The 12,247-nt window shown below is 37.2% G+C and overlaps 1 protein-coding gene and 1 non-coding gene across 6 annotated transcripts in view; both read right to left on the minus strand.

The window, feature by feature from the left end:
* MTA3 (metastasis associated 1 family member 3) overlaps positions 1 to 12,247 on the minus strand; it is a 213,370-nt gene that overhangs the window by 71,734 nt on the left and 129,389 nt on the right. For all 5 annotated transcript variants that reach the window (XM_059188460.1, XM_059188456.1, XM_059188458.1 and 2 more), the window contains exon 6: positions 10,784 to 10,901. In XM_059188460.1, the coding sequence (XP_059044443.1) occupies positions 10,784 to 10,901 (118 nt within the window). The remainder of the gene's footprint in view (positions 1 to 10,783; positions 10,902 to 12,247) is intronic.
* On the minus strand, positions 11,555 to 11,661 carry LOC131808701 (U6 spliceosomal RNA). The gene has a single exon (XR_009344908.1). It is a non-coding gene; the product is annotated as a U6 spliceosomal RNA (small nuclear RNA).

Consider the following 12,247-nt stretch of genomic DNA (forward strand, 5'->3'; position numbering starts at 1 on the left):
TCTCTCTCAAATAAATAATCTTAAAAAAAAAAAAAAATCGAAGGGTCTGAGTGCACTGGCAAGGAGAAGGACTTAAAAGTTATGAGAACGTGAGCAAAATCATGTGGCTTTAAAATGGGAAAGGGTGAAAAGCAGCTCTTCTTGTCCAGAGTAACATTAAGAGGAATGGGAGGAGATAACTAACAGGAGAGTTTATGAACCTCTCCTCTTATGCAACCATCAGGCAGGACTCAATGTCCAAAGAAAGGACAGGAAAACAGACTTGGGAGGCAACTGGGAGTCTGAGAGAATAAGAAGCCTAATAAGAAGGCATGGACTTCTTATTAAACTGGGGGCTGGGTTGGCTCTGTGTTACTTCTGATCACTGCATCTATAATAGGAGGCGGAGTGCCCTGCACTGACACACTCTAAAGCTAAATACCCCCAGTGACTGACAAACCCTGGCACGAGACTCTGCAGCGCTCAGTCCTAGTAAAGCAACATGCAGATATCAGCGGCTCAGCAGGAGAGAGGGGGCAGAGGAGGGTGGCAGACCCAGCCTTCCTACCCGCAGGTCTCCTAAGTCAGCCACTACCATCAGGCTGGGGCTCGCCCAGCTTGCCCCTGGTTCAAAGGCAGGAAACCACAGAGCCAAACTCCACCCCCAACATAAAGAAGCACAAGCAGAACAGAGTGAGTACCAGGCCAAAGAGATCTCAAGTGTTTGAAAGGACTTCATTTTTCATTGTTTTTGATTATGATTCTCAGCAAACTAAACCAAGACATTCAACATTAGCTCAGTTAAAACTCCCAAAATTTACAACCTGCATGAAATTTGAGAAAGCTAAATGACACACTTACACTTTCCTATATTCTTTGAATAATAAAATCCAAGAGGTAAAATGTTAAAATAAAAAAAAAAGATAAAGTAATGATAAAATGAAATCAAGATGATTAAATGATGATGCTATTCCTTATTAAGCACCTATTACACTACATATTCCAGAATGTCACAGTAAAACTCATCCAAATTCAAGTTAGTTAACTTGATACATTTCAGTCCCATCATACATTCTGCAGCACAGAGCAGAAAGATAATTCAGTATAAGAATTCTAAATATAGAGGTGCCTAGGTAGCTCAGTAGGTGAAGCGGCTGCCTTCGGCTCAGGTCATGATCCCACGGTCTTGGGATCGAGTCCCACATCGGCCTCCCTGCTCAATGGAGAGCCTGCTTCTCCCTCTCCCTCTGCCTGCTGCTCTGCCTACTTGTGCTCGCTCGCTCTCTCTGTCAAATAAATAAATAAAAATCTTAAAAAAAAAAAAAAAGAATTCTAAATAAATTCGCACAAACAATAATAAAACATTCCTGGAAGCATTCGTACTAATACCTAAAATGCAGACAATACCATGGGATGATAACCAAAATAGCAGCAGCAGCAATGACAAAAGAATAAACACAGAAATGTTCCATACCAAACAGTCACTCTCAGCTAATGAGAATTCCCCATTTTGGATTCACCATATAATTAATTACATTTATATCACAGTGTGGTCACTTCTTCACAGGAGACAACTTTTAAGAACCTATTTAGAATCTATAAAACTAAATTCTCAGCTAAGCTAACAGTAATCTTTGGAATGGTCTTAGTAACTGTGATATGAGCCATAGGACCAAGATTAATTTTATGATCTGGTCATGTTCATTCTAGTCAATATAATAATCTCGCTTCCCACCTCCATTTATGATAATCTGCGCAATTCTAATCTAGTCCCACACAAACCCATGAAGGTCTCCCTAATTTCTGAGTTCTTTTAAAAAAAGTATTTACCAACTACTTACATAAGTGTACATAGCACCTTGTTTTTGGTTTATAAGTTCTTCATAATTTTGTAAAAAAAATGTAGATTCAGCAATGATTTTAAATGTGATAGCCCTAACTCTCCCGCTATATATTTTTTTAAAGATTTTATTTTACTTATTTGACAGACAGAGATCACAAGTAGGTGGAGAGAGAGAGAGGAGGAAGCAGGCTCCCTGCTGAGCAGAGACTCCGGGGATCATGACCCAAGCCATCCCAAGCCGAAGGCAGAGGCTTTAACCCACTGAGCCACCCAGGCGCACCTCTGCAGCTATATTTTAAGGTTTCTAGAAAATATGGACAAGGAAGGAAATATGGACAAAATACTTCTTCAGTATTACCATCCTAAGAGCACATGATGTTCAAAGACTCTGAAGAACTAAAACTGTATGGAACTAAAACTGTATGGAACTCATCCTACGGGACCTTTCCAGAGAACTAGAAATATTCTTTGTTCTAAACACAGTCCATTTTCATTTTCTTTGTACCAACCATTAGAGTACTATACTTTTTATGTTATATTTAATTCAGAAACTCACAAAGATACCATTTGTCACCATTTTTATTTAATATTGTTCTGAAAGTTCTGGCCAATGTTTTAAATTATGAATCAAAGGAATAGTAAGTTACAAGAGACAAATACATGGGATCTAAAAAAACAAAACTCATAAAAACAGATAGTGGAATGGTGATTACCAGGGGCTGGAGGATAAAAAAAATTGGGAAGATGTTGTTTAGGGGTACAAAATTCCAACTAGTAGATTTAGTAAGTCCTGGAGATTTAATATGCAGCATCGTTAGTATAAGTCAACAATACTATAAACTTCAAAGCTCATAAGAGACTCGACCTTAATTGTTCCCACAACAAAAAATAAGCAATTTTGTGATGTGATAGCAGTGTTGGCTAAACTACGGCAGTAATCACTCTACAATATATAAATTCATCAAATCAACACACTGTACACAAACTTACACAATATTATAGGTCAATTATATCTCAAGAAATCATAAAAACTAAATACCTAGAAAGGCACAATAAAAATAGTATAAAAATTCAAGTGCCATTCCAAAGAAAATACAATGTAAAAATGTATTTTTTTATTATAGGAACAAAAATATAAAACACTGAAGTAAAACTGGAGTTATGTTTATATAAAGAAATTACAAAACTTTCAAAGAAAAAAACTTGAGGGAAAAAAGAGTAAAGATTTAAAATCCTAAGGCTATCTTTTCTATACAAGTATCCCAATAGGTTAAATTTCACAAAATTTAATTTTGGAAGCCAGTAAAATAATTTGAATATTAATATACACAAACATTATTAAGAAGAAAGTAACAAGGGTGCCTGGGTCGCTCAGTCGTTAGGTGTCTGCCTTCAGCTCAGGTCATGATCCCAGGGTCCTGGGACCGAGTGCCACATCGAGTGCCTGCTTGGTGGGAAGTCTGCTTCTCCCTTTCCCACGCCCCCTGCTTGTGTTCCTTCTCTCACTGTGTCTCTCTCTGTCAAATAAATACAATCTTATAAAAAAGAAGAAGAAGAAAAGAACTAACTAAACCGGGTGGGATTATATTATCTAGCAAAATCTATAAACAATGCTGCCCTGGCACAAAAATAATCAAAAGCATAGAAAGAGACTAGATCACAGAATAATTTATATTTCAGAATTAAGTATTATTATAATAACATAAATATTAACACAAAAAGAGCATTTACTGTTTACTATTTCCCAAGAGCCCTTACTGCAGATTTCTCAACCTCAGCACTATCAATACTTAGGGCTGAGTAACTCTTTGTTATAGGGGTCAGCAGCATCCCTGGTCCCTCGACTCACTAGCATCTGTGCCCTACCCCCCTACCTCCACTCCCTCCACCAGCTCTGACAACCAAAAATGTCTACAGACACTGTCTAATGTCTCCTGCCCCTGGGTTGAGAATTACTGTTCTACATGGCTGCAATCAATACCAGCTTACACCTAATAGTTATAGGCTGGTGTTTTTAAGTTAGTTAACATCCACCATGTTGTTGAAAAGCATAATCTCCAAAATTATACACTTAAAAAAATGGGGTTTATGGAAAAAAAAAAAAAAAACCTTTGAAACTCTATTAAACTTGGTAACCAGAGTATTAAAAAAAGTAATATTCACTAATAAGAATACTAGCCCAGTTAACTCTCTACTGCCATTTTCAACAAAACCAAACATTGGTCGACCCTTTATCTCCTTAAACCCCGGACTCACACCTCTTCCACTGAGATGTAGATCAGTGTTTACAGTTCCTATAAAATTAAAAAACAAAACACAAAACAAAAAAACACAATGGGTGTAGGTTTCCTCTTAAACGCCAGGTGAAATATCTTCCAACCCCCTTCATCTGTAACTCTTGAGCTTCCCCATATAGTTTCACTATAATGGAAAATGCCACAGATTTTGAGGCCACTAAACCAGCCATTACTTGCTCTAGAGGAAAGCCCTTCTTGTAGAATTTCCATCTTTTTTTTTTTTTTTAAGATTTTATTTGAATTTCCATCTTTTTTCTTTTCATCTCTTTTTATCTGTAAGAATACCTTCCCCAATCGCTGGGAAAAGTCTCCTATAAATTGACCCAACTTCCACACTATACTGATATTTCCCTATTTATCAACTGCAGATGAACAAATTCAAGTTTCAAAAAAAGTGAGTATGATAGCAGAAGAGACTATACTACTTTAATTCCTTAATTCTCAAAGACAGCTACCTCCCCAAATCCCCAAGAGTTATTTAATCAGTAGCAGTAGGCAGTGGGGGTCAGGGGAGAAGCAACTGCAACAGTGAACAGAGACAGTCAGGAGCCATGCGAAATGCTTTACAGAATTACTTCATAGGATCCTCACAGCACTAGGATGTGTGCACATATACTACCATTAAGGAGGAGAAAATGGGAACTTAGAGGAGTTAGCTTTCCCCACGTTACTCAGCTAAACTGATTACTGCCAGGTTCTACACAAATATGTAAATCCAGTCATTTTAGTTTATTAATGCTGTAATACTTTTCTGCAGTTACAAATTTTAATTTAATACATAAATGGACTTTTCTTAAGATTTCAGTATTACAGTGAAATGATACAGTGAAGAAATAAAGCAAAACTCCCCAAGAGCACATCTTTTTCAATGGAAAAGTTCTCTAGGTGGTTTATTCAAACTCAGTAAAAGATTTAAAATTTCAAAGAAACTTTCACCTTCTTTTTGCAAACTATATACCGATCTTTCCAGATCTCAAGAGTTTGTTAGATGGTGGATAGCCATAAGTAAATTTAAAAATTCTGAAGCTATAAAAAGATTTATTCACTAGCTAGACAAATGCCACAACAATATCTTAGAATCCATCAAGACACATTCACAAACAAAGAGAGCCTGTCATATGTTCTGCCATGGTGCGGATGCTGCCACCCACTCAGTAATTCAAGTTCTACATTCCACGCCAGTGCAAATCGGAATCTGCCACACTGGTCAAAACGTACCCACTCAAGAGTATCAAAAGGGTTAGTAAACCCAAAGTGCAACAAGTCCTAAATAGCTGTTCTTGAGTATGATATTTTCTACTATTTCACTTCCCTGCAAACAGGTACTAGCTACAATAGGAATTTCTATGATGGTAATGTCCATGTTTTCCAAGAGTGGTTTAACTGTTGGTGACCTATTTGCCACCCTACACCAGTCTCCCCTGAAAATATATTAATTACAAAACAGAAGGGGGTTCTTTAGATCTTGCCATCTAATTAGTTGCCTGATTACAAGTGAAATGAAACATGTTGGATATGCTAACTGCTTTAGGCTGAAATAGGAATCCAAAGTGACTTCTTCATTTATGATGAAAAATATGGTGTTTTTCTTTGTTGAAAATGAATACTTACAGCTAACAATTATAAACTTAAAAATAAACTTAACAAGAAATGTCTAAAATCTATATGACTGAATCTATACTAAAAAAAAAAAAAAAAAAAAAACACAAGATCCAGAAATAGCCTTGAATAAAGAAAAAGACATCCCTTGTTTTAATTAAGATTTTTCAAAGCCATCAAAAGTCTGTTCTCCCTAAATTAACTTAAAAATTAACTGAAATGCCAATAAACACAGTAAGGAAGATTCAAGCAGATAATAAAGTTTATTCGGAAAAATAAGAGGAGGATTAGCCTCCCCAGGTATTACCACACATACCAAGTCACTATAATTAAACCAGTGAGTTCCTAGAACATTAACAAACAAACCAGTCAGACAGAATAAAAACCTCAAAACGGACCCCCACAGACCCATAGGAACGACTCAATATTATGAAATGACCAGTCACCTCCCAAAGTAATAGAAAATATTAATACAATTTCAATCAGAATTCTAATGAAATCCGGGAAGGAAGTATTTGACTAACTGATTAAAAAATGATTAACAGTCGGAAAAATGTCTCTGAGATGAGACACCTCCCCATCCGCCACCCCCCCACAAGAAATTTTAAGAACAATGAGGGGAAACTTACCCTACCATAAAGCATGTGATAAGAGAGATAAACTTGGATCTGTCACACAATTAAACACTGAATATAATTTCATGAATCTCAATATGATAGGTAACAAACAGGGAGAACATATTAAATTAGTCATGCTGTTTGACAGTGGACAAAGAGGGATGATCTGAGGAACTACTACTTTTTGATTTCAGTATAATTGCATTTTCTACCACAATTCCTATTACTTGTAACAGGAATCTAGTGGAGTGCCATTGTTATGCTATGCTGCAAAGGGACTTCATCCTATGCACTTCTGAGTGGCTTCTCTCTGTGCTGAAGAGACAGGACTCTAAGAGTGAAGTACTGAACAGCAGCCTTCAGTGTGTCCTTCTCTTAACCCTAAGGCTCACTGGGGTATCTCGGGAGATCCAATGGGGCCTTCTCTTCTACCTCACCCACAACAAGCTGCTTTTCTTATTTTATTTAAGGTCATACTGTGTAGTGTTTCATTAGAACAAAGTGTTCTATTACCTAAATAAAGTTTATAAACCACCCACCCAGAAGACTGCCAGGAGAAACACTATGTTAAAGGTAATTAATACTTGTTACAGAACTATAAAAGAGCTATTACAGTAAATGAATACTCAATCACATTTTCTAAATACAAAGTATGCTTTTGTCAGGTAACTCCCCAAATGCCACAAGCTGTTAAGAATCATTCCTCTCACCCAGAAGAACTTCAAGTCTGTTTTGGGAACTGCAGAATAAATTTTTACATTTCATGTATCATTTTGTTTCCTAAAATCATCTTTTAAAAATTTTTGGAGATATGCTTTCCAAATTACGTAGCTTTAACACTTTTTAGGGGTAAATACCATATTCATTCATTCATTCATTTATTTATTTATTTTAAAATATTTTATTTATTTATTTGGCAGAAAGAGACACAGTAAGAGAGGGAACACACAAGCAGGAGGAGTAGGAGAGGTAGAAACAGTCTACCCGCTAAGCAGGGAGCCCCATGTGGGGCTCGATCCTAGAACCCTGGGATCATGCCCTGAGCTGAAGGCAGACACTTAACGACTGAGCTACCCAAGTACCCCATAAATACCTTATTTAAATAGTCTTCCAGATAAATGGGATTTTGTGAGATTCTATGATCTGATTCTTCTGCCCACTGTTACTTGAAACATACCAACTTCATTACTTGGTTTAGCATTTATCCATGAGCAATACTCAAAAATTTCCAGGCTTCACAGACCTGTACCCCTGGAGCAAATAATATATTATATATTAATAAAAATAATTTAAAAATAAAATAAAATCTTTAAAAAAACATTCCAGGCTTTCTATACATCAAGGCTTATGCTCAGTGTTTAAGGGAAAACCATACAATCAACAGCTCAGGTGTTGATTTTAAAATTTCTAAAGTCAAATAACAAAAAATAGTATAAAAGATAACATCTGCACAGTTCAAAGATGGGAGGGATGAGCGTTCAGGGAAGAGTGACAAAGGCTGCTTAGGGGATGCAGGATTTGGGCTGGGTGCCATACACACATGGGCACAAGGGACCTTGCTGGCATTTGGTCTGTGCACAGATGGACTTGGTGAACTATCTCACTGGGAACATACACTTCTGTACAGAACTGTACACTAAAAAGCATGGGATGTACGACATATAAATTACACCTTAATTAAAACAAGAGGAAAAAAAACCCCACCTGTAGGGGCGCCTGGGTAGCTCAGTGGGTTAAGCCTCTGCCTTCGGCTCAGGTCATGATCCCAGGGTCCTGGGATCGAGCTCTGCGATGGCCTCTTTGATCAGCAGAGAGCCTTCCCTTCCTCTCTCTCTGCCTGCCTCTCTGCCTACTTGTGATCTCTGTCTGTCAAATAAATAAATGAAATCTTAAAAAAAAAAAAAAAACCACCTATAAATGACTACTCACCTGTAAATGACTACCTGGAAGACAATTTGGCATTTTGTATAAAATTTTAAACACACAAGCCCTATGACTCAGCAAATCTACTTTGCCACTTATATCTGGAGTGCAAAATAATCCATTATTTGCATTACAGTGTTGTGAAATTTAAAAATCAAGTTTTTAAAAATAAAATAATATTTAGTGAATACTTAGGTACGGTGATATAAGTCTAACATCAAACATTAAGGACTAAAAACATAAAAACTACTTCTGGAAGATAAGTTGATTTACACAGATAAGGATGCCAATTAAATATAATTTCTCGAACCTATAATAAACTGGTTCACTACTCCCAGTCTGTTCAAAATCATTTCCAAACACAGGTGAGCACAGACACAGAGTTCTTTCCTTTGAGCTTAATCTTTATTGACTGACCTTTCCTGGTATTTAAGTTCATGAGAACAAAGATGTCTGTAGCCTGGCATTACTGACACCAATGTGTACTACAGTTCACAAACTCTATCTTAAGTATCTGTTGATTTAACTTTTCTGTGTACATTTTTTTAGAAGTATGGCAAGATAAAAAGGGAGAAGAACCAATGGAAGAACTCTTGCTTTGTTTTATTTAATTTTTGTTTAAAGTTTATTTTAAAATCTCTACACCCAACATGGGGTTCGAACCCACAATCCTGAGATCATGAGTCACACACTTCTGAGCCAGCCAGGCACCCTGGAAGAACTCAGATTTTTTTTTTTTTTTTAAGATTTTATTTATTTATTTGACAGAGATAGAGATCACAAGTAGGCAGAGGGGCAGGTGGGGGGTGGTGGGGAGCAGGCTTGCTGCTGAGCAGAGAGTCCAATGCTCCATGCAGGGTTCAATCCCAGGACCCTGAGATCATGATCTGCGCCCAAGGCAGAGGCTTAACCCACTGAGCCACCAGGTGCCCCAAACTCAGATGTTTTAATAATCAGAGGGCAAAAGTAAAAGTGGAGGCCTTTCTGTGAAAAATGCACATCATAAAATGCCTTAAAGGAAAAGACTAATAAATTCTAAATTTCTGTATGACAAAAAATATTAATGACTTAAATTTAAAATCAGTATTGAAAAATTTTAATGAAATAATTAAGTGTATGTGGGGGGAGGGTATCTGTAATATTTATAGACAAAGGTAAATACTTCTGTGTTTACTTACCTTTAATAGTCAAAGAATTCTTGCCAATACATAAAAAAATAAATAACCATGGAGAAAAAGCACAAGAAATTTAAAGAAGGAGAGCTAAAAATAACTAAGGCAAGTATAATCTCAACTTCAAAACAAAACAAAAACCCCTAAGACAATGACACATCAAAATGTGGGGTGGGGGGAATGGAAGGTGAAAAAAATCCCTCACAATCAGGGTTGGCGAAAGCACCTGGTTCTTTCAAACGTACAGTAACACAGCGTTTTGGAGGGGCAGAGGAGCATTTTCAGTATGTAAAATGTATATACCATCTCACTTCCAAGAAGTTATGCTCGAATATTTATACAGCACAAATATATGTGTAAGTTTTCTAGCAGCATCAATGTGTAGCACAGAAAAATGTAAATACCTAACAATCTATCAATAGGGACTGGAAGAGGGAATGATAGTACATCCGGGCAAATGTAAGACCTGCAGGGTCACTGTAAAAAATAAAAGTCACATTACTCCTGTGAGAAGGTGCTTAAAGAAAGATACACTGTGAATGGAGAAGAGCAGCTCCAGAGATCACGTGCAACACGGCCAGGCCTGGACCAGTCCTGGGAGTTGGGGGCAGGCCAGTGCGAATACACGCCAAACAACCACAGGCGTGAAACGGGGATTTGCAATGAAGGAAAGGGGATGGGGTTTGTTTCCTACATCATACATTGCTATGTCTGAAGAATGTTTTACTTTTAAAATCAGAAAGTAAAGATTTTAAGTTTACAGTTATAAGAGGAGAAAGGAAGTTATGTCCTAAGTTGTTTTTAAAATGTAAAGCTCTGAATCCTCTCTCCAGTACATACACTACCCCAGATTAGCCCAAATCCCAAAATCTTCACTAGATTCCAGACCACCTCAAACAGATGACTTAGGGGCCTTCAGGACCTCAAGGCATGGATGTGTCACATTAAGACACAAGTTCAACAATATGAACATTCTTAAAGTTGCATTTAAAAGGAAAAGCATAAGGGCAGCTGGTGGCTCAGCTGGTTAAGTGTTAGACCCTCTTGATTTCAGGGTCGTGAGTTCAAGGCCCATGTTGTGATCCACACTGGGTATGGAGTCTACTTAAAAAAATAAAATATAATAAAATTAAATTAAAGGAAAACACAGCCAGAAAACTCATAAAAATGTAAAATAAATAAACAACTCCTCAAATTATTTTCTGTTGCTATTTGTTGTATTTCTACAAGTGGAAGAACTTTTAACATTTAAACTTCAGCCTAAAAGTCTCCTTTCCCAGATGAGGAAAAGGATATTTGAGTTTCAAGACGTTATTTGTTTTCATAGGACTTGAAACCCGAAGGAAAACATACCTTCTAAGAGCATCTCTGGAATGTCTGCTTGATATCTAGGCCCCACTCTGATTTCACCTTTGTCAGCTAACAGTGTTTTCACTGAAGGGTCATAGACCAATGAGTAGAAAAAGGTGTCCTGAAAAAAAAAATGACAGAAAATTTTAGGTAAACTTAATTCCTTCTACTTTTTATACAGCAATAAGGTCAATGTCACCATAAAGAAACCATAAAACTTCAGAAAGTAAGTAAGATTTCATTTTGGTGGATAAATTCATATATCTTGAAGAAGAAAATGATGTTACTGTCATCATGTAAAATAGCGTAAAACTAAATCGAGCAAAAATAAACAGCTTACAATAAAGGTAGACTATCAGGTTTTGTTGTTTGTTTTAGTCTAAAAGAAAACCATTTAACCACTCTAAAACAAGATTCTGGAAAGCTAGCAAAGCTAAGCTGTAAGTCAAGTAAGACTCCTGAAGTCGCATTCCAATCTCGAAAGCCCATACTGAACAATGAGGACACCTGGCACACTTACTTTTAAAGTGTCCGTCCACATTTTATCAATATGTTAAAATGCATAACATCTCACATTAAATAAAGTTTAGAAGAGTTGAGCTTAAATGCAGTTTACTCATTAAAATGTCACATTGTATTATTTAAACATCTATTAATTCCAATTCTGCAGCTTTCCTTTAAATCCTGAAGCACTCATATTTACATATAAATAGGCATATAAACATAACTATACCTACCACTAGCAGCATACCCACTAACTTGCCAAGGTCCTTCCCACCTGCCCCTTTCTTCACAAATTCGCCTGTCATTATTGCACAGAGACCATGCTAATCTTCTCAGTATCGTTCCAATTTTAGTGTATGTGCTGCCAAAGGCAGCACCCGAGGTCCTTTAGAATGCAAACCGGCTCTACTGACTGAGCCTAAAGGATAAAATGACCAAGCACCAGGCCTTTGCTGAATTCCGCAAAACCACCAGATGTCTTAGAAAGTCTTGTCCCTGCTCCTTGCGAGGACTCTGGGGGTCATCTAGTGCATGACTCTCTGCTTTCTATCCTGGAGGGGCCTGTTTCTACCATCCGCATTTTACCACGACCCTGGTGAGCAGGCTGCGAGTAAGAGATACCTGCCAGACTGTAAAGCTTTCTCCTTTCGGATTGTACAGACAGTGATAAAGGGAAAGGAGAGAACAAAACAAGGTGACATGGGTCACTATCAGAAGAAAAGCTTAAACAATAAAATTGCTAAGAAGACACAACAATGTGACAATTTACGCATATAAATGTACTACCTAGGGAAAAGAAAAATCTGCAGAATATATAAATCAACCTGCTTAATAGGTTGACAGGTTGATCAATACATAATCAGAAATACGTGTCTCTGAAGACAGGAGCAACAAAGAGTGTTAGTAGGGAACTAAAGCTACTGCCACTGGCACACCATCGACTTCAGAAGAGGACACACCTCT

Source organism: Mustela lutreola, chromosome 9 (genome assembly GCF_030435805.1).
Source record: "Mustela lutreola isolate mMusLut2 chromosome 9, mMusLut2.pri, whole genome shotgun sequence".
Lineage (NCBI taxonomy): Eukaryota > Metazoa > Chordata > Mammalia > Carnivora > Mustelidae > Mustela > Mustela lutreola.